The 24,332-nt window shown below is 36.7% G+C and overlaps 1 protein-coding gene across 3 annotated transcripts in view; it reads left to right on the top strand.

Annotated features, from left to right (window-relative positions):
* CTNNA2 (catenin alpha 2) overlaps window positions 1-24,332 on the top strand; it is a 1,194,816-nt gene that overhangs the window by 243,936 nt on the left and 926,548 nt on the right. For all 3 annotated transcript variants that reach the window (XM_059943640.1, XM_059943641.1, XM_059943642.1), the window contains one exon: window positions 12,887-13,082. In XM_059943640.1, the coding sequence (XP_059799623.1) occupies window positions 12,887-13,082 (196 nt within the window). The remainder of the gene's footprint in view (window positions 1-12,886; window positions 13,083-24,332) is intronic.

Here is a 24,332-nt window from a genome sequence, read left to right as displayed (position 1 = left end):
CCCTTGCATTCCTATACACTAATGATGAAAAATCTGAAAGAGAAATTATGGAAACACTCCCATTTACCACTGCAACAAAAAGAATAAAATAACTAGGAATAAACCTACCTAGGGAGACAAAAAACCTGTATGCAGAAAACTATAAGATACTGATGAAAGAAATTAAAGATGATACAAACCGATGGAGAGATACACCATGTTCTTGGATTGGAAGACTCAATATTGTGAAAATGACTACACTACCCAAAGCAATCTACAGATTCAGTGCAATCCCTATCAAGTTACCAATGCATTTTTTACAGAACTAGAACAAAAAATCTTAAAATTTGTATGGAAACACAAAAGACCCCAAATAGTCAAAGCAGTCTTGAGGGAAAAAAATGGAGCTGGAGGAATCAGACTTCCTGACTTCAGACTGTACAACAGAGTTACAGTAATCAGGACAATATGGTACTGGCACAAAAACAGAAATGTAGATTAATGGAACAGGATAGAAAGCCCAGAGATAAACCCACGCACCTGTGGTCAACTAATCTATGACAAAGGAGGCAAGGATATACAATGGAGAAAAGACAGTCTCTTCAGTAAGTGGTGCCGGGAAAACTGGACAGCTACATGTAAAAGAATGAAATTAGAACACTCCCTAACACCATACACAAAAATAAACTCAGAATGCATTAAAGACCTAAATGTAAGACTGGACACTATAAAACTCTTAGAGGAAAACATAGGAAGAACCCTCTTTGACATAAATCACAGAAAGATCTTTTTTGACCCACCTCCCAGAGTAATGGAAATAAAAACAAAAATAAAGATATGGGACCTATTGAAACTTAAAAGCTTTTACAAAGCAAAGGAAACTACAAACAAGACGAAAAGACAACCCTCAGAATGGGAGAAAATATTTGCCAATGAATCAACGGACAAAGGATTAATCTCCAAAATATATAAACAGCTCATGCAGCTCAATATTAAAAAAAACAAACAACCCAATTAAAAACTGGGCAGAGGACCTAAATAGACATTTCTCCAAAGAAGACATGCAGATGGCCAAGAAGCACATGAAAAGCTACTCAATATCACTAATTATTAGAGAAATGCAAATCAAAAGTACAATGAGATATCAGCTCCCACCAGCTAGAATGGGCATCATCAGAAAATCTAAAAACAACAAATGCTGGAGAGGGTGTGGAGAAAAGGGAACGCTTTTGCACTGTTAGTGGGAATGTAAATTGATACAGCCACTATGGAGAACATTATGGAGGTTCGTTAAAAAACTAAAAATAGAATTACCATATGATCTAGCAATCCCACTACTGGGCATATACTCAGAGAAAACCATAATTACCATACAGAATGGTAATTATGGTAAAACCATAATTACCATACTTCACCATACAGAGTGAAGTAAGTCAGAAAGAGAAAAACAAATATCGTATATTAAGGCATATATGTGGAACCTAGAAAAATGCTACAGGTGAACCGGTTTGCAGGACAGAAATAGAGACACAGATGTAAAGAACAAACATATGGACACCAAGGGGGGAAGTGGCGGGGTGTGTGTGTGTGTGATGAATTGGGAGATTGGGATTGACAGATATACACTAATATGTATAAAATGGATAACTAATAAGAACCTGCTGTATAAAAACATAAAATAAAATTAAAAAATTAAAAAATAAACAACAACAAAACTAACCATAGGAAAGTCACAGTTAGCTAAAATTGTCTCATTCCCAGAAAAGAACCTGGATAGCTACTCGATATCTAAACAAAGGACAAGTAGGCAGAGGAAATACCTAAGCAACAAGCCATTGTTGCAGAGTCCCGTTTTAACATATAATTTCCTCTCGCCTGCTTCACTGTACCTGTACTTGATCTTATTTAGTCCTGTTGGCCAAAGAAAAAAAAGATAACCAAAAAATTTATTGTTAAAGTAGCTTGGGGACACTATGCAATTGTGTATATTTTACAGTTTAAAAGCTCCTCAGGGAAAGAAATTAAAAAAATATGAAGTCATCCTTTGCTTCTAGAGACGGTGTTTCATCTTCTTTTCTCACCCATATGTGAATGATAAAAATGAAGTTGTAAGTACCTAAACCCATATTCAGTTTGTGGTACATTCTGCTTGTATTCGCTGCAGTGAATAAAGGATTATTTATAAAAGAAATCTGCAAGGAAAAAAGAAAAGACTAGGGGGAGGGTCAGCCCTGCATTTTCTTAAATTGTTAAATTGTGGTTGCATTTTTAGTACTATCTTCAAGTCCCAGTTTCCAATTCGCAGTGGTCCTTTTAAGTTTCTGGTCCATTTTGTGAGGGTGTTTTTGTATATGTTTGAAAAATCAATTAATCTAATCCTTAAATCCACTTAACAAGGTATATAAATTGAAGTGTAAGGCCACCATTGCCAATTCCTTGGATCTGTGGACCTTACCTTTCTCTCCAGATACCCCATTTGTCATATGTGGCTCAAGGCCATCTGATGTAGAGATGGGGTGGTGGTGCCAGTTTAAGTCCTTATATGAAACATTAGTATGGCTTAATTCTTAATTTCCTTTTTTACACAAAAGCCAATGGTACTTTTCCTGCGTCCCATGGATTATCCATTACTTCCCATAGAGTGTGTGCACTCTGTGTTGGAATCCACTAACTTTAAAGAAGGAAAATGTCAAAGCAAGTGGCGTTGTCAATCAATGATTGTAATAGTAAAAAGACTTGGCGAATTTGGGGGGAATAGAAGTTTTGGTCAACTGAATCCTTTAGCTAACATAGTGTTGATTGGAAAATAGTTTTTATTTATCATGGTTTCAGATTTATGTATATGTTTCTTGTAACAGTCTAGTTTTATTTTGTTTCCTTTTATTTTAATCTTAGTTAAATCCAAAATAGTGAATCGTGAACGTAGTTTAGTCATTCTTCAATTTGGGGGGACATTAAGAACAGCATGGGATTTTCTCAGATGGGCGCTGATGGTTAGAACATTTAGGATTCTTTTTGGAATATTTATTTAGTTAGTTAGTTAGTTACTTATTTTTGGCTGTGTCGGGTCTTAGTTGTGGCATGCGGAATCTTTGTTGAGGCATGCGGGATTCATTGTGGCGCGTGGGCTCTTCACTGCCACACGTGGGCTTTTCTTCAGTTGTGACGTGCGAGTTTTCTCTTCTCTAGTTGTGGCGCGCAGGCTCTAGGACTCGTGGGCTCTGTAGTTTGCGGAATAAAGGCTCTCTAGTTGAGGCCCGCGAGCTAAGTAGTTGTGGTGTGTGGGCTTAATTGCCCTGCAGCATGTGGGATCTTAGTTCCCTGACCAAGGATCAAATCTGCGTCGCCTGCATTGGAAGGCAGATTCTTTACCACTGGACCACCAGGGAAGTCCCAACATTTAGGATTTTTAAAAACAGAAACACCTTCTCACTCACTTAAAATTCCTGATTCTAAACAGTTGCTCCTTCAGTGAATTCTGATATTTCTGTAGTGTCTTAATTTTGAGTGTAATTTTTCATTGCTGTAAGTGTAGACGTTGAAAGTTACACAGATTGTAGGAAAATCTAGGTTGTTACTAGATCCTTTAAATAGGTTTGTTTCCTGTGCTTGTTTGGTTTACCATGTTTACCATGTTTTATCAAATCTAACATGTCATCAATTGTAAGATATATATATTTAAGTACCTGTAAGATAAAAATGAAATTTTATCAGATGTATATTTTAGATGACACAGATTGTGGGATTCATCCTCATTTTGCATATGTAAAAGTGTGGAAAAAAGGTATATCAATTGACAGAATATATTTTACTGCCTTCCATAAAAGATTTATGGAGACTTTAAAGGATATATAAAATACTGAAAGGTTAACATACCTTAAAGGAAAGTGATTTAACCTCATAGCACAGGGAGATCAGCTCTGTGCTTTGTGACCACCTAGAGGGATGGGATAGGGAGGGTGGGAGGGAGGGAGATGCAAGAGGGAGGAGATATGGGAACATATGTATATGTATAACTGATTCACTTTGTTATAAAGCAGAAACTAACACACCATTGTAAAGCAATTATACTCCAATAAAGATGTTAAAAAAAAAAGAAAGATGACTGTAAGTATAGATAAGGAGCAAAGATGGAGACTAACACAGTAATAATAAACATTAAATCATATGCTTTATAATAGGGACCACAGAATTGGGATAAGCTTTTTTTATTGAAGTCAGTGCAAAAAGGAATAATTTATTTATTACACAATTTAATGTCCATGAAATAAAATCAAACCCGTTTCTAAGGAGAGGTTCCAGTATTCTTGGTACTAAAATCATTCAAAAATTTCTCAGTATTATGTGAAGAATGATTATCTTATCTATAACTTTAGAGTATACACAGTGAGCTTTCTAAAACCCTTTGTGGTAGTATCCTCCATTGAAGTAAGTGATATTGCACTAAGGCAGTAGAAACATTTGCACCAGTGTCCAGGATAATACCATTTCTCTCTTTGCTTATGTGTTTTAAGTTGAGATATTATAATAGGTGGAGAGAGAGGTGGACTGCACTTCCTTCAAGCAAAACTAAATGTTGTTTCTCTCAGACAAGCTTTTGGATGACAGTAAATCTAGACCACACTCCCTGGAGGTTACAAGAAACTGAGCTCCTAATGCTGCTACTTAAATATGAAACAGCAGGCTTAATAGAGAGTGGAAAATGTTAGTTTAACATCCTATAAGGAAAACTGAGTTTCTTCTGAAGAACAAGTGCTTAAGGAGAAGGCTACCTTTTTTTTTAATAAACTTATATATTTATTTTTGGCTGTGTTGGGTCTTCATTGCTGCACACGGGCTTTCTCTAGTTGCAGCGAGTGAGGTCTACTCTTCGTTGCGGCATGCAGGCTTCTCATTGTGGTGGCTTCTTTTGTTGTGGAGCACGGGGTCTAGGTGTGAGGGCTTCAGTAGTTGTGGCACTCGGGCTCAGCAGTTGTGGCTCACGGGTTCTAGAGTGCAAGCTCAGTAGTTGTGGCTCATGGGCTTAGTTGCTCTGCTGCATGTGGGATCTTCCAGGACCAGGGCTTGAACCCATTTCCCCTGCATTAGCACGGGCATTCTTAACCACTGCACCACCAGGGAAGTCCCGAGAAGGCCACCTTATTTCATCTTGGCTTATAGACACTAGTGAGATTCTTGCTAGGAAATAAGTTTGAACCACTTCTAATCTAAAGATGAATGGATCATCCAGGGGCCAACTGATCCACTATGTAAATTGTAACCACAGAAAGTTTAGCTTAGAAAAAAATTTGATATAGTTATAACTGGCTATTCATAGAAATTTAATATAGTCATAACTGGCTGGCCATAGAAATTCCTCAAACCCAATCACAGAATGTCTGTTTTAGGGTTAATTTTGGAAATCTACTTTTTGGTGTTAACAGATCTTCCTTGACTTACAATGAGGTTAAGTCCTGATAAAACCATCGTAAGTTGAAAATATTGTGTGGCAAACTCATTAATCCACCTAACCTACTGAACATCATAGCTTAGTATAGCTTACCTTAAATGTGCTTAGACCTTAGCTTACAGTTGGGCAAAATCATCTAACACAAAGCTTATTTTAATTTATTTTTTAAATTAAAAAAAATTATTTTATATTGGACTATAGTTGATTTACAATGTTTTAGTTTCAGGTGTACAGCATAGTGATTCAGTTATACATATACCTACTGTACAGCACAGGGAACTCAGCTCAACATTCTGTAATAAGCTAAGTGGGAAAAGAATTTGAAAAATAATAGATATATGTATATGGATAACTGAAACCTATTTTAAATAGAGTGTTGAATACCTAATGTAATTTATTGAATACTGTACTGAAAGTGAAAAACAGAATAGTTGTGTGAGTACAGAATGGTTATTAGTGTGTGGTTGTTTCCCCTCGGGATCAGGGGATGGTGGGTTTACTGGGAACTGAGGTTGCCCCTGCCTGGCATCACGAGAGAGTATCGTAGCACATATTGCTAGCCCAGGAAAAGATCAAAAATCAAAATTTGAAGTATGTTTTCTACTGAATGCATATCACTTTCTCACCATTGTAAAGCCGAAAAATCAGTAAGTCAAACCATGACAATTCAGAGACCATCTGTATACTGTTCAAGATGAAATATTTGGAAAAAGTATACCAAAGCAACTGAGTGGGAAGGCTTGCCTTGTGGCCCTATTTAAAAATTGCAGGTGAGTCTACAAAGAATAATCACTTAAATGGGAAACATTATTTATAGGCTTTCTTTCTAGCATTACTTAACTAGTAGAAGTTCAGGTCTGCTTTAGATATAATAAAACCTTACCTTCAAAGTTTAAGAATACATGCTTCCAGGACTCTGTATCAATGAACATACATACTAATCTACACTGTCAATATCAAATAACTGGGAAGAATTTTTTCAAAGACAAAGAGAGCAGAATTATTCTTTATTTTATCCCTCTTTAAATTACTAGTGCCTCGTTATAAAAGATCATCATTTCTAATTCTGACTTTTGAAGTTGTGGAAGCATCAGTAACTGCGGTTCTTGTAATTTACTTCTTTTTGTCTAAAACGGGATGTGGAGTTGTGTTTGGGAAGAAAAGATCAGTTCAATACGAGATTCCATTGCAATAGTTTCTATGACGTGGAAGTCTTACTTTAGTTATTAGTGAGACTACCATAAGTCTGTATTATCACCTCCTTTTGCTCGAGCACTACTGTCACTGTGCTGGTTTCCTTTTCTCTCCAAAATGCACAATATACATACACCTTATATGTCCTGGAGATTCTGTGCTAGGATATAACTTATAATGGACTGTACCACAAGGTGAGCATATACCATTTCATATATTTTATAAGGAGAAGTACAAGCCATATTTGTGCCTACTGTATAATTGCAAAATGAATAGATTAGGTAATCAAGGAGTGATTCAAGGAAGACCTCATTTTGACTAATTACTTGGCAGTTGTTTTTCTGACTTGGCACTGCTCAAAACCTGACAAGATTTCTCCTAGAGGCTTCATGTTATCAAATATACTACCATTTGAGCATTTTAACTCCCTTAAAGAGTTTTCCTCTTTAAGGATTTTTTCATTTATCTTCAGTTGCTCCTGGAATAAATAACTTGTTTTTGATAATTTTGTTTTCAAATATGCACCTCACAATGCTCTTGCTTTTTTTAAGCTATAACAGTAATCAAAGCTCTCTGTTATGTTTGCTGAGCAATTATGACAAAGGAAATACTTTAGAGCAGTGCAACGGTAGAATTCATAAAGACTTACTACTCACATCTACAGAGTGCATGAATCTAGCAAAATGGTGCCTAAGTTATCATTTTTTATTTTCAGCTCTTGGTTCTCTTTTTTTGGTTTTCTGGAGAGCTCAAATAATGGCTTGATTCATAGCATTCACATCTGTTTACTCTTACTTTTCCAAGTTCCTTGTGATTGCCTAACAGAGGAAATTGCCTTTCAATCAATTCATCAACAAGTTGATTTTGTGGACTCCTGATATGTCATGGCACCTAAAATAAGACGAAGGGTTTACCTCTAGAAGTCATTGCTTTATCTCTCTCACTTTCTTTTGGTTCAGCTAGACTGCTGTTTCTGAAAGTAAAGTCAATAAACCATACATATCCTAATTTCATGTGATGCATGTGAAATACACTAGCTGAGACCTACAGGAGCAGAAGCACTATAAGATCTAGGAATTTGCCGTCTAACAAGCATCTAGGTGATTCTAAGGTATGATAAAGTCTGAAAATCATTCTCCTAGAATTCAGTGCTTCTCAGATTTTAATGTGCATATGAATTACTTTGGGATCTTGTTAAAATACAGATTCTCTTTTAGTAGGTCTGGAGTGGGGCCTGAGAGTCTATATTTCTAACCAGCCCTGGGTGACAATGATATCTCCAGAGCTCACTTTCAATAGAATGCCCTACAGATAAGGCTTAGACAAACTACACTGTTGTTGGTTATGGACAGATGTGACAGAGTCGCCAAGACAAAGTGCCTTGGTGCCCTCACTATTGCTTATTGTTTTGGAAGAAGTCTTCCATGTCTGTTGAGTTTGTACATCCTGGAAGCAGAGAACTGATCAAGTAGAAGAGACATGGTCAGATAAGTTGTCTTACAATAAAACACATTGCAAAAAAAAGAAAGGAATGAAATGGTGTTGGCTACTTCATTACTTGCCATTGTGTAAGAATGCAGGGTCTACTCTTAGGACATTAGATGATGAGTAGTCTATACCAGCCTGGGTCTCATAGTTTCATACTCAAATCACACAGTCAACATATCTGAAAACTATATTTCCCATCCTCTGGCTATTGCTGAGGTTTTTTTATTGACCAGGGTCCATTGGGACCATCATTATGTCAAGGTTCTAGAACCATTGACCACTTATACTCTCATCTATGAGCTGCAGGATTTCTTCTCTTCTTTGATGAGAGGCAGAGACATTGAGGAAATATTTGAGATAGGACTAGAGAAAATCAAGTATCCTGCTAAGCTAAGGTTGAGTTGCCTACAAAGAGGGGCCATGTTGAGGGTTTAGAGAGAAGTTGGCATAGCCAGTGAATCTGAATGATGTGATCAGAAGATCAGTTTAAAAGGGTGGTAGTACAAAACGATAATTCAAAAAGATGCATGGACCCCTATGTTCATAACAGCACTATTTACAATAGCGAAGACATGGAAGCAACCTAAATGTCCATTGACAGATGAATCGATAAAGAAGATGTGGTATGCATGTACAGTGGAATATTACTCAGCTATTAAAAAATAATGAAATAATGCCATTTGCAGTAACATGGATAGACCTAAAGATTATCATATTAAGTGAAATAAGTCAGAAAGAGAAAGACAAATACCATATATCATTTGTAAGTGGAACCTAAAATACGACACAAATGAACTAATCTACCAAACAGAAACAGATTCGAAGATATAGAGAACAGACTTGTGGTTGCCAAGGGAGTGGGGGAAGGAAGGATTGGGAGTTTGGGCTTAGCAGATGCAAACTAGTATATATAGAGAATGGATAAACAGCAGGGTCCTACTGTATAGCACAGGGAACTAGATTCAATATCCTGTGATAAACCATAATGGAAAAGAATATGAAAAAGAACGTATGCATATGAATAACTGAATCTCTTTGCTGTACAGCAGAAATTAACACAACATTGTAAATCAACTATACTTTAATAAAATAAATTCAAAAAAATAGGATGGTGGTAGCAGCAAGTCTTTCCTGGTGTAGGAGGGAGGAAGATAAAGGTGGGTACAGAGACAAGTAAGCTTGATGACCCTCCTAAAAGCTACAGGAGTTTGGGGAAGGAAAAGATTATTGCTAAAAGAATTAGCCTGGAGATATATCCAGGAGAAAGAAGAGGTGAGTCAATAGCACTAAATGTGATAAAGTAGTATGATAAGATAAAAGTAATTTGATTTTGGCAACATATTAATTACTTTAGTGAGAGATCAGTTTAAGAGGACTCTGCTACAGGAGGTGTGAGGATAAAAGCAGAATTTCAGTGGGCTGAGAAATGAATGGAAAGAGAACACGGACACTTTAACACATATGCTTCTCATTTTAAAAAAAATGTTGGCAGTGGCTAATAAAAGCTAAACTCATTAGCTTGGCTTTCAGAGCCTTTAAAATTTTACTCCACCGCATCTATCTAATCTTGTTTCCTATATCATTCATATACAGCCGCCCTCTCAATTGAGAATGGTCTCCTTACTACCTAGAAAACATCATGCCCATTTTTACACGTCAATGTTCATGATATTACTCCTAGTCTCTGTTGCTGGAACTTTATGCTTTCTATTTTTTTTCTTCTGCACAAAAGATGTGCTCACAAATTGTTAGAGAGGTAACAGGATTGTGTGGATCTTGAGTGGCTCTTGCCTTGGGTGGAAGTTGATGTGGGGATTAGAGAGGGTGAAAGTTGATGTGGGGATTAGAGAGAGTGCCTGGTTGGGGTAAGAGAAGGTGTACCATTCAACCAGGAATTTCTACAGAATAACCATCTCTTAAAAGGTTGCCACCAAGCTGCACTAGACCTTCAAAAGTCTGTAAGCCCCATCTACCCAAGACCTAGTCCCAGCCTGGATATCAGACTTAGACACAGAGATCTGTAGTCTCCAGAGCTCATTGGTGTGTCTCTCTGTTATTTAAATCATCTTTCATATTCTTCATTACAATTATAATTTTCTTCATACAACATTCTATATTTTGTGTTATGGTTATCTCTGAGAATATCAATTTATGGCTATTGTGAATAGGATATTTTAAACTAGATTTTTCATTGGTAATGCTGTTCTATTAGGTTGTTATTGCTTATCTAGTATTTAACCACTAATAGTTCTAATAGTTTGTCTTTTAATTCTTTTGTAGTTTCTCGATACATTCATATTCTCTATAAGTAATGACAATTTAATGTGTCTACTTTCTAATGTTTATATCTCTTCTTTCTTTTTTCTTATCTAATTTGTTGACTTTGTCCTTCAACAAAACACTGAATAGCAATAGGGAGAGTTAACAATTATTTCTTTATTCTAGACTGATTAAGACATGAGCATTTATGGAGCCTCATAATTTTCCTTCTATTCTGCTATCTTGTATCCCTTTACGTTCTTCCACATGTGAATAAATGAGAGCGCTTACTAAAAGAGGACTGAATTGATTTGCTTCATTTGAAAGTAATCACATTTTTCTAAGGAACTTCCTGGTAATGTTCTATGTTTATTTTTTCCCACATTCTGACACTTCATACTGACTTGTTATTATGAGCATTACCTAAACTGTGCTTTATACAGCAATGCACCGTGAGATAACACAAAAATTGAAATCTGTTTGCCTTTGCAGAAGGTGAACCAGAATATAGTCATTTAGCTCTTTTGGTATTAATAGATTCACTGTCAGCTTCCACTCCCCAAAACTGCCAATATGCCTAACATTAATGGCTCCCAACTCCATCCATTTTTTCTAATTTGAGAAGACTGAAAAGTTAGATCACAAAACTTCTCAAAATTATATATAAAATGAGAACAAATCAGATATCAGTGAGAATAGGAATATTTTCCTCCGATAAAGAGCCTAGCCTAAATAGAGAAATTATGCACAGTGTAATGAATATAGACAACCATATTGTACTGTAATTATGTAAAGAGATAGAGGTGCCAAGTATCACTACAATGGCAATCATATTACAACATATACATGTATCAACACACTATATACATGTATCAACACACTATATACATGTATCAAATTAACATGTTGTACACCTTAACCTTATACAATGTTATATGGCAAATACATTTGATTAAAAACTAAAAATAAATACGAATAAAAGATTTCTGAGATGTTTGCTGTGTTTGCTTAGGGAGCATAAGAGCTCGTTTCCAGGTAGCGGCTCTTTGGAGAGTTGGGGTTCCTGGAAGAGAGCTGTGTTAATGTGCTAGAGTAAACCGTCGTTAAGGAGAACATTCTTGTACCTCCAAAAAGTAACTTTGGAGACAGGCTGTCTTTCTTCTGATGGTTGCCCCTGTGGGTGGAACTGAAAAGACTGCAAGGTGTTACTGACTGCATAAGTATTTTACAGCTAACTAGCATTTTCTGACAGTCTTATTCTTAATGACTTTATCTTTCTTTTTTTTGTCTAGTGTTTATACTTAAATGTCCTTAGAGAGTCCTTCTTTAACTGAGTGTGTCTAATTATTAACAATCAAAAGAAAGCTGAATATGACAGCTCCCAACGCTGTATTAACCACTTCTGAAGTAATGGTTCTGCTATATTCATCATCTTGGTTCACATTTATTCAATACTTTTCTTCTGATGTTATCTCTTGCCCTGTAAACTGACTGGACATTAATTGTGACTTTGCCTAATAACTGCTTGCTCTCAGATTTGGAGTAAATTGTAGAGACTATAGCATTTAGAACTTTTCTGTGGACGAGCTTTCTTGATAACCTCCAATAAAGGCTTTAGTTTGCTAACCAGGACACACGTCAGTGCAAATAAACCACAGCACCCACATTCTTATGAAGCTGATAAAAAAAAAATGCAGAGGTGTAGATGACTAGCTGAATAGGATATGGAACAGTTGCATTCATTTCCCTCCCAGACTTCTCACTGGCAGAAAATAAAGGTTCAGAAGTCTACAGGAGATAAGCTGTTTAAAAGTATTAAAAGCTTTGTTAGCAGATTAAATAGGTCTAGACAAGAGTGCTAAAAGAAGTTTGGCAGGTGAGATATTGTATCCAAATTATGATACTTAGAAAAGGAGTGATAATGCAAATCTAATTTCAATTCTGAAAATTTTAGCAGGTTAACCAAATGTTGACACTGAATCATTCAGTCTCTTTGGATCAAATTTGCCATTTTGTTTTTATAAGATGAAATCAGAAATAGCAAGGCTCTTCAAAAGTCCTTGGTAAGTGACACATAAATAATGCATATTGATGGTCCACCGTTTATTAACTACTCATGCACCTCTGACTTTTGGGCTCAGTTATTGGTTCTTCTGATTCAAAGCTCAAAGGCAATTCTACATTTTATTTTATTTTATTTCCTCTCTGAAGCTGGATATTCCAACCAGCGCTAAATTTGTCAACCCTTGAAAGCACCCCCTCCAGTGGACTGGAAACTTTGAGCTACTGGCAAGTCTGCTTTTCTTCCTTATTCACATGCTTTTTTCTTCTACAGGAAATAAATTGCTGTTCATTTATATGCTAAACCATATAATTCCACATTTTCCTTAAGATAAGGCTATGTAATGTGTATTCATGACTTAATAAGCAAAGGATATTTTAAAATTATGAGATGATAATATGCTATTTCTAGACAGTTATGCAGAGTAATTTTACAGTTGTTCTTTTGTATTTAAGGTGACGACCCTTGTCAACACAAGCAACAAAGGCCCATCTGGTAAAAAGAAAGGGAGGTCAAAGAAAGCCCATGTACTGGCTGCATCTGTAGAGCAAGCCACTCAGAACTTTCTGGAAAAGGGTGAACAGATCGCTAAGGAGAGTCAAGATCTCAAAGAAGAATTGGTTGCTGCTGTTGAGGATGTACGCAAACAAGGTAGGCAGAATAATATTATTCTAGAGGGATGTATATTGATGTGTAAACAGTGGATTTTTCTCTAGAAAAATAAGACTACTCAAAAGAGTAGTCTTATTTTTTTCCTGTCTACACTTCTCATTTTTAATTTTGCTGGAATTAGGTGTATAGACAGGTAGAGGTTTTTTTGTTGTAGCAGTATAGCATAGCTGGAAACACTCCATGTCTGCTGTTGCTTGAAAATCTTCAACTTGTTTTCTCCTGGAGATGAAACCAGACTCTTGTGTCAAATTCAGGCTTTAGGGAGGATAGGATGAGAAGACTGTACATTTATAGAGTCATTGAAAATTCAAGATTTTAAGGATAAAGGGAAGAGAAGAATGTAGTGTAATAAAATTATTGTTTCTTTGTATGATTTCCAAATTTGTATTTTCAGTTCACAGCTTTCCTCAGAAATCTCTCTCTCTGGTTAGCTAGCTACCGATTGATCAATTATATAGCTAACAAAATAGCTATAATACTATCAATATTTATTCATCATATTTAAAAAATTTTAATTGTGGTGAAATACATATAACATAAAATATATCATCTTAATCATTTTAAGTGTAGAGTTCAGTCATGTAAAGTATATTCACATGGTTGAGTAGCCCATTTGCAGAACTCTTGTAAAACTGAAATTCTATACCTGTTAAACAACCCCCAATTTCGCCTTCCCTCTAGCTCCTGGCAACCATTATTTGACTTTCTTTTTCTATGAGTTTTACTACTCTAGATGCCTTATATAAGTGGAATCATATAACGTTTGTCTTTTTGTGACTGGCCTATTTCACTTAGCATAATGTCCTCCAGGTTTATCCATGTTGTAGTATGTGTCAAAATGTCCTTCCTTTTTAGGGCTAGATAATATTCTATCATATATTTATATGGTATTTTCTTTATCCATTCATCCATTGATGGACATTTGTGTCCCTTTCACCTTTTGGCTATTGTGAATAATCCTGCTATGAACATGGGTATATAAATAATCTCTTCATTACCCTGCTTTCAGTTCTTTTGGATTTACACCCAGAGGTGGTATTGCTGGATCATATGGTAGTTCTATTTTTAATTCTTTGAGAAACCTCCAGACTGTTTTTCCATAGCAGCTGTACCATTTTACACTTACACTAACAGTGCACAAGGGTTCCAGTTTCTCCACATCCTTGACAATGCTTGTTATTTTCTATTTTTTTTTTAGTAGTCATCATAATGGTGTGAGGTGATACTGTGGTTTTGATTTGCATTTCTCTGATGATTAGTTATATTGAGCATCGTTTCATATGCTTGTTGGCCATATTTATATCTTCCTTGGAGAAATGTTTATTTAAGCCTTTTGCCTATTCTTCACTCAGGTTATTTATTTTATTATTGTTGTTGTTGTAGTTAAGAGTTCTAGGTATTGACCCCTTATCAGATATTGTTTTGCAAATGTCTTCTCCCATTCTGTAGGCTACTTTTTCACTCTGTTGATTGTGTCCTTTGATACACAGAAGTTTTTAATTTTTATGTAGTCTTGTTCAACAGCTTTAGTTGAAAATTAAAATGAAATTAGAACAGATACCTACCCCCAGCCTGGCCTGTGACCTCCGTTTTCTATCTAATGAATGCCACACATACGTATCCAATTGCAGAAATCTTGGTATCATTCTTGCTACTTCCGTCTCCTTCCAAATACAGTCTATTACAAGACCCATAGATTTTAACTCCTAAATATCTCTTAAATTCACCAATTTCTGTTTTAGTTATTCAGAAGCACCATGTTTTACCTGTCCCAGGGCCTTTATACATGCTGTCTCCTCTCTCACAGTTAAGGATGACTCATTCTGCATATCCCAGCTCAAAGAACACTTTCCCAGGGAAACCTTCCCTGACTCTCCCGTCATACTTTTTCATGGATTTTTCCTTGTCACTTTCCACAGGATAATTTAATTTTTGTGAGGTGACTTGATTGATAACTTTCTTCTCTGCCACACTAGAAATTAATGAAGGTAGAGAACACACTCTGTCTCTTTTGCGGTCATTGATTTGCAATGCTTAGCACTCATCAGACTTCAGTAAATATTTGTTGAATGAAAGAAGGAATAGATAAATGAGTGTTCTATCCCCTTTCTTCTTGCAAACAAACCACTTTTTGAATTCGCAGATGGATATTTGGCCCCTGGAAACAACAACCCTTCTTCATACTGCCATCTTCTTCCCCCTAAAAGTTAATTTTATTTACATTACACTCATGTAAATTGTTATTTTAATTTGAAGTGTTAAATTTTACATATTTCATCTAATGTGGATGGAGTATATTTGTGTATGTGTTTTAGCAACATGATAGCTTCCAAGTTTCCAAGTGCTATTGAAAACTGGTACTGCTTCTGAATTGCAGATGGACACGTGTTCACGCATCTGTAGCCTGGCTAGTTTTTTTTTTTTTTTCCTTTTTTTGGTTGACTGATAGATAATAAATTTCACACATTAAAATGTACAATTTGATAAGTTTTAACAGGTGTGTGCACCATGAAACCATCACCACCATCAGTATAGTGAAGCTCTCCCTAGTACTGAGGGTTTTTATTAACTGGTCTCTAGGCCATTTTCTCAAAAAGATTTATCTGTTATCAGACAAGTTACATTTTCCCATTTACTTTCCTCAGCAACCTCTTAGCTCTCCCTTATTTTTTCCTTAGAAGTTAGTTTTCACACCTTCTGTAGAAATTATATTTTAGATTTCTCAAAGCTCGTATGAAATGGTGTTTTGTGGACATAGTATAATAACCAACATAGATCTTGGCCAGACTGTCCTAGGAATATTAGAGTGAGAAATTATAAAGATGTTAATTTAGGACAGCTTATCACGGTTGTTATTCTAGAGGATATTTTAAATTTTCATTATATTACCCATTTCTTGTTACAGAAAAATTATGCATAAGAAATGATGCTTATTTGTTGCCTGTTTAAAGCCTAACTGCCACATGTCCTTTTCTGAACAGGATCAAATTCAAGGAAACGTTGTTATATTTGCAAAATAACAAATTTTATTGGCAAAAGTCTTTGAAATTCTCTTTGTGTTTCTCTCATCTTCAAATACGTCTCAGTCTCAAATACACTTTAGACGTCTGTGCTTCTTCTCCCTGAGAACAAGGTCCTCACACCCTCCTTCAAGTTCTGTACCCACAGGCTCTCTTTTCTGCTTTCTGCCCCAACTCGGTTATTTGTTGTGTAATCTCCATAGCCTGTCTGGCTTTGCCCAAATTTTCTATTTGCCCATTACCCAGATTTTATTTGTAAGTGAGAGGCTGAGTTGACTTTCAGAGAGAGATGGGGAGAAAGGAACTTGGGAGAGTAAGTGAGGACTAGGGCAGGTGTGTATTTAGTCACTGAAACTTTGAAACATAGTATCTTTCCTTCCATCATAGAAATCTACTTTCTAATACATAAGATGATATTCAGAAATTATGAAAACAATGACATTTAGAAACAGTTTCCTCCTTTAAAGTGGCTCTAGCATCCACACATGCTTACTTATTAAATGATATATACTTTCGGAATTAAATCTATTAGATATCTTTTACTATTGAGTTGTTTTTGCTTTTTTAAATCAAATGGCCAAAAGTATTGCCACTTTAAAATTTTAATTAATTCATTAATTAATTTATTTATTTATTTTTGGCTGCATTGGGTCTTGGTTGCTGTGCGCAGGCTTTCTCTAGTTGCGGTGAGCAGGGGCTACTCTTCGTTGCAGTGCATGGGCTTCTCACTGCGGTGGCTTCTCTTGTTGCAGAGCACGGGCTCTAGTCGTGTGGGCTTCAGTAGTTGTGGCTCCGTGGGCTTTAGAGCACAGGGGCTTAGCTGCTCTACAGCGTGTGGGATCTTCCTGGCCCAGGGCTCAAACCCATGTTCCCTGCATTGGCAGGTGGATTCTTAACCACTGTGCCACCAGGGAAGTCCCAGGATTGCGTTTTAAAAAACATTTTCAGCCTGAGTAAATGCCTGAAGCTTAAGTATTGTACATCTCCATTTTCAGATTTTTAATACAGAACCATTTATTGTTCTTTTGAAGTTTCACAACATCCATGATTATAATTACTGTAATCTGGCAAGGTTATATATGAAATTATCTGTTTAACTGTCATTATTGTATCTCATAGGGTTAAACTTAGTGTTGTTTGAATTTCTTTATCATTTAAAAAAATATATCTTTAATCCTAGGCTGCATGTCAGGTTTTTTAAAGTGCTCAGTATGAGTGATGACAATATCTTTACCCTAGAATATTTCAGTGGAAGATTTTACTGTACTCTAAGTTATAAACTGCAAAAAAAGGTATTTGAGCAGGCTTATGACAGCATTTCTACTAAAAACAAGTAACAAAAATAAATTACCTAAATATATATAAAGAAGAGAAATCGTATTCAAAGCTTAGAACACTGATATTTTTGATTTGGATAAAGATGGTATATTTTAGACTTGGGTAAAGATGGTTGGTCAAGGGTGTGTGTGTGTGTGTGTCTGTTTTATCATAAGTAAAGTACTACATATATGTATATTGTCTTCCTAATTTAAGTTTAAACTTCATTAGGATAGGACCAATGATGTGTGTGTATTTCTTTCTGCTCTTAAAGGACCTGGCATGATGCTCTAGTACATGGCAGGTGATATTCAAAGAGGTTTACATGTGAAGTTAGCAGAGCATTGGATGTTTGATTAATATATCTGACTTCCAGTGTTACTTTGGTCATTTAAGCTAAATCACTTAACCGCTTTCAGCCTCAGTGTCTCCATTTTTCAAAAACAGACAATAATTGTTGTGTTTGCTTCATTGGGTTGTTTTACATAATGAAGTCACAAGGATTTTTGAGAAAATAAATTTTATATAAATGTCAGAGTAAATTTATTCATTATAATTTATGAAATCAATCTGTACTCCTTAAGAAAATAGCTTTCCTTCCTATTAATGATCAGTCTTAGACCCAGGATCCTGGAGAGCTGAATCAGTGTCTAGCAGTCTCCTGAGGAGGATTGATGAATAGCTCAGTGTGGCTTAGAATTAGTGGTAGTTGTAAGTGGTCCCAGCAAACTATGATTGGATAGTTGTGCAGCCTGTGAACTGTACATAGAAAAGCTGCTACTGGGGATTGCAGAGGGAGTTATTTCAATCAGGTCTTCATATTGAAGCTCTGGCCAGCTTTGGGACAAAGAATGCCAAAACATTTTTAATGTTTACCACCAAGCTCTCCCTGGATTGAAGACTCTAGTTTCTAAACTATGGGCTAACCTGGGGGTTCTCAAATTTTAGCAAATGTTAGAATCACCTGGGGAGCTTGGAAATTCTTGACATCTAGGTCTCAAGCCTTATCATTTAAGTCAGGCATTCTGGGGTGCAACCCAGGCATTGAGGTTTTTAAAGCTCCCCAGGTGATTCCTTTGTGCAGCCAATTTGAAAAGAAATAGACTAATTTGCTTCTTGCTCATCAGCTCCACTTGGATGACTCATCAATCTATGTTAGCTACTGGTTCACTTTAGTGAGCTGATAGCAATCAGTCATTTTATGAGATTTATGAGCATGTAGCTTACATAGAGTTAGATAGGGGAGACTTATATAGCAGGGACAGCCTGATATTCTATATTAAGATGTTATGGATAGATATAATTCTATGCCAAATGATGTTTTACCATGCCTGACATTCTGTAGGCATTCAGGGAATATGTGTTGAATATATAGTATAAGTATATAGTAGAACTAAATCTGTAGAACAGTGAAATATTTAATGTTGTTGTAAAAGAAAGCCATGTAGTTGGAATTAGCAAGAAGGAAGTGATGTTTAACCTGAGTATTGATTAAAAATTTGTGAGGGCTAGTGGGGTAAACATTTCAGATTTAAGCAATCTGATTTTAAAAGGCAAAGATGTAAGAATGCCATTGAAAATTGGGGGATAGATATAGAAGTCCTGATTTGATGAGAATTTTCATATTCAGGCATAGTTAGAACTACATGTAAGATGATGGAAAGGGACCAGATTAGGAAGTTCAGGAACTAGGTTACATGTAGACAACATGATGAAAGAGAGACAGGAAGGAAGGAAGTTAGAAGTTTGATTTTTACCCATTTAAGTGATGTTATAGAGAGATTCATTTGGCAACTTAATGACAAGTTGACTAAATCAGAGGAAGACTGGACTCAGATTGCTTAGGTATTATTGTAATATTGCAAAGAAAACAACAAAAAAAACCCCAAAAAATACTTTGAGGGTCTGGGATTGGGGTGATGGCCATGGGAATAGAAATAAGAAACTAAATGTTATAGACATTGCAAAATAGAATGAAAGATTTGCCACTTGTTGAAGGGAAGAGACAAGGGTCAATATTTATTCTATGTTTTTGGCCTTAGACAACTTAATTGGGACATCTTCAGGGGTGACAGGGGTGGGAAGGGAGGACCAATTTGATTTTAAACATTGATGGATGAGTGGAACTGCCTAGCAGATGGTTAATGCTATGGAAATGGAACTTTGGGGAAACAGAAATTTGAAAGATTTTGGAGTTGATAAATGAAGCTTTCAGAATCAGAGCTTTCTTTGAGTACTTACCAATAGATAGAGAAGAGAAGAGGTTTAGTTTTGGAAGAAAGTCTGAATTAAGGTTGAAAATGGGATAGAAATGAATCAGAGAGGGAAGGCATGCCTTGAAATGTGACCAGAGAGCAAAGATAGTACAGAATCCTGAAATCCAAGAGAATAGAATACTTTGCAAAAAAGACAGTGATCAATCCAGACTCGAATGTTGTTGCAATCATGTCAAACTCTTCTGAGATCATGGAGGATGATTAATGAGAAAATGCCTTAGATTTTGCTAGGAAGATGTCATTAATTCTATTTAAAGTACATTTTCAGGAAGCTGTAAGGACAATTGCTAAATAAAAAGATGCTGAAAGAACAGAGTAGATGGTGAAGTAAAGGATGTAGGCAGGAAAGCTACCCATCCCCTTCTTTGGTCATCATTATGCTATATACTGCACATATTTCTTTTTGCCCCTGAAGATAGTCTGAGACTCAAGTGAAGGACCACTTGTTATTATTTTGTGTACCTCTGGAGACTGGCAGAGTGCCTGGCACATGTGAGTACTTAATGCATGATCTTGAAGATTTTTAGACAAGCAAAGAGTATGATTGTTTGCTTGCTCGCTTGCTTATTTTGTTCAGCCCAAATCAGAAGTGTCAGAGCCTGTATCAAGAGAGGGAGCCATTGGTGAGACGAATTGTGGATACAAAGGGACAAAATGCAGGTTGGTTGCATGAGGTGATGCAGACTTCTTTATCTAAAAGGCTAGTAGGGGATTTCCCTGATGGCGCAGGGGTTAAGAATCCCCCTGCCAATGCAGGGGACACGGGATCAAGCCCTGGTCCGGGAAGATCCCAGATGCCACGGAGCAACTAAGCCCATGTGCCACACTGAGCCCGCGTGCCACAACTACTGAAACCCGTGCGCCTAGAGCCCGTGCTCCGCAACAAGAGAAGCCACCACAATGAGAAGCCCGCGCACCTCGATGAAGAGTAGCCCCTGCTCACTACAACTAGAGAAAACCCGCATGCAGCCATGAAGACCCAAGGCAGACAAATATAAATAAGTAAATAAATAATTAATTAATTTTAAAAATAATAAAAATAAAAAGCTAGTAGGGAAGAGAGGTATAACCAACAATGGGTTTTATAGAAAACATCAGAACGAAAGCAGATTGGATGAAATGATCTCAATTATTTTGAATAAAAGAGGAGATGTTTTAATGGACCATGGATATCTGATATTTGAACACTGCTGTAGATGCTTTTATATTTTTTGTCTGTTACTGGCATCTGTGTGAATCTCTCACGTTTCAAGGGATTTTCTTTATTGAATACAACTGACTGTTACTCCTTCCTTGGATGCAGTTAAAAAGGCCAATTTATAACAGGCTTAAATATCTAAGAATTTTTTAAATTTAATTTGTTTATTTGATGTGTAACAATATCTGCTAGCAATGGAATGCTCACATATTGTCTTTGTGAATCTTCTTAGATTTGAAGTAGATCCAAAAGCTGTCATTTGAAAAATAGGCATTGTCCTTCATGTTTGCCCAATAAGCAGATTAATTTAATGGTGTAACACAGCAGTTGGTTCTGTGCTATTTCATTATTATATTTCCACACCCTCTTAAGCCTTGGAGCAGTTGCTTGGGTTTTCAGTGTTCAGTCAACAGCCCACTCTCTGTCTGGGCAAGACAAATCAAAACAATTAAGACATGGCCCAGCCAATAAGATGTGCCAGGCCAGGGTGTAGACAGAAATGTACATGGCCTTAACCCAACATTAAGAGGGATCTCATGGAGCAAAGTGATAAGAGGTATAGGTAAAAGAGGTACAGATAGATGAAAGAGGTAGCTTCTTCATGGAAGCATTTCCTAAATCAAAGAGATGGTCAAACCTTTCACTGCTCATTCAAGGTTTTCTTTGTTTTGATACAATTTCAAATGTGGAGTGATATGGTTATATCAACTAGTTCCACTATTACTATTATTTTTTTACCCAATCAATATTTATTGAGTAACTGATGAACAGTGGGCAGAGACAGACAGAACGAGACTGAGAAAAAGTAACAGAGGGAGAGAGAAAGGTGTCCTCACATCTCTGAGGAGGAATAAATCTTTGCCTCTTGATGACCTGGTAGCTTTCTCCTTCCCCATCCGCTTTGGTATTGGGATGCAGTATTGGTGGAATGAGCTGTCCAACAGAAACTCCCATTTATATCAACTGTGTGAATTCCCCAGCTGAGATCTGGTCAGAGACCATTTCCCTGGACAAGAAGCTCCTAATGTCACACAGTTCTGCCTCTTTTCCTCCAGCCGCCCTATTAATATGTAAAGCAACACTGTGGGGAAGAAGGAAGGGAGTGTCCTCTTTCCTGCCCCACTTTCCACAGAGGTCAGCTTCTCTAAGGAGAAGGAGCACGGGGGTATTGCAAGGATTCTGATGTTCCTCTGCTTGTCCTTTTTCTCAGGTATCCCTTGCTTTATGCCTCTACTCTTTGCATCCTGAATGCTTGAGTCTCCTAGAGATATTGATCTTCCTTTTTCTGTACTGTGCGGCGGCCTGACTACTCTTATATGGATGGTACTTTCCTGTATTGTGATGTGGGGTCCTCTTGTCATGGGGTGATATTTCACTCCTCTATGGCTGGAGAGCTAGGGGAGCAGGTGCTTCCAATGAAGGGGAGCACCTTCAGGGAAGAAGAGAATTCTAGGACAGAAAATGGGGATTTGAGGGGCAAAAACTAGATGAGAAAGAAAGAAAACTCATTTCTCATCACATGTCTCACTTCTTGGAGCCTGGACTTTGCTGAGTAGGATCCATTACTGTAAAAAATAATCTTATTCAAGTAATGTAATAGAGTCCATGTTTATTAGATCAAGTAAGGGCAGACCTTGAAGTTGCTATGGCGAGTGTCTGCAGTCTCAGACTGCAGCTGAGTCAGGGATCTGGTGATGCTTTGTTGTGTTCCCACACTGCTGTTCACCGTCCCTCCCATGGCACCTGCTTCCCTCCTTTATAGAGGTTTCTTTCACAAGTGTTTCTCAGAGTGAAGTTCACAGACCACCTGGTTCAGAATTACCTGCGTGAGGTTGGGCAATATCCATAAAAAATTGATATTCCTGGGCCTAGCCACAAACCTAGATTCAGTATGGCTGGGGTAACACTGGGAATCTTTATTTCCAGGTAGTACCCCAAATGAATCTTATGCTTCCAAAGTTTGAGAATCGTTAATAGCCTAAACTTATTACATCTTTATATACATCATCTTTAACTAAAGTCTTTATTTCCATTGAAAAGGATGCTATCCAGGAGTGAGATAAATTTTCAGAAGCTTTGCTATCAGAAGTTAAAAAAATACAAAAAACCTAGAGATATATACAATGACAAAAATGATAAAAAGAGGTTTGATATGAAAGTATCATGAAGAAAAACATGCATAAATGTGAAAATGCCATACGCCTTAGGGTTCACCTTAATGCAGATTTTAACATTTGCAGTAGTTTTATCTATTGCATATTTTGTTAAATAAAATACACCAGTGCACCAAAGTTTGCACTAGTTGAGGGCTCAGGAATATGCCACATCAACCTGGAGCCCTGTTTATGGCTCTTGTTGCAACATATTGGGAGATAACGGTAGACGATTCTTTCATCTCACCCCTCTTTCTGGAGACCTTGGGTTTTTAAAATGCTGTAATCTTTCAGCAAGAATAATAAACATAATAGCTTCCATTTATTCGTTGTTACTCCATTTGTAATAGACTTTGTATGTGTTCTTTTAACATTGTCGACTGAAAAAAATGCACAATGTGGAGGTTGTGAGTTAAATTTTATTTGGGGCAATATGAGCATCATAGCCTGGGAGACAGCCTCTTGGCTAGCTCTGAGCAACTGCTCGGAAGAGGTGGGGTGGTTGTGGTCAGTATACATGTGATTTTGGTGAAGGGGGAGACATGCATTCAAGCGCACATTTTGGCAGAGGGTTGCTGCTAGTCACAAGAAGGTTGCTGCTCATCCATTAATGATTTTAGAGCTTTCCTAGATATGAGAGGATGCAAGAAATTGGGCTCGTAAAATCTTTTCCTGAAAATATCTAACTATCTGAAGCGTGTTCTGCCAGTTTTTCCCAGAGCACAAGAGTGCCTCATTCCTGAGCTATGCCCTGATCTCCTTTCAGGGTGTGTTGAAGGTCAGTGACCGCAGTGGCTAGAGACCTGATCCTTGTAGAGCCAGATGGCAAGTGACAATTTTTAGTTGGCAACATCATTCTGTTAGTCATTTCAAGTCCATATTGATGCTGAAAGAGCTCCATGTCCATTGACTAATTCAACAAATATTTATTAAGTATCTATTAAGCACATGTACTATTTGCGGAGCTGGGAGTATAAAATACAGAAGAAAGAAAACAGACATTCTCTGCCTATAGGAATATTACATTCTGATAAGAGACAGACAATTAATACAAAAAAAATTAAGCAGGGTGATGATTTCAGGCTATAGAAGTAGAATTTAAAAATGGAACCACCAAAAGCATGATAAATGAAAGATAAATTGTTAAGTTGAACTTAAAAGTGAGACCTTTTTCTCTGTGAAAGACAATGAAGAAAAATCATAAACTGGAAGAAAATATTTGTAATTCACATATCTGATAAAGGACTTGTATCTAAAATATATAA

Source organism: Balaenoptera ricei, chromosome 13, assembly GCF_028023285.1.
Source record: "Balaenoptera ricei isolate mBalRic1 chromosome 13, mBalRic1.hap2, whole genome shotgun sequence".
NCBI classification, from domain to species: Eukaryota; Metazoa; Chordata; class Mammalia; order Artiodactyla; family Balaenopteridae; genus Balaenoptera; species Balaenoptera ricei.
Note: the sequence above shows the minus strand (reverse complement) of the source record. Positions and strands in the feature narration are given on the sequence as shown.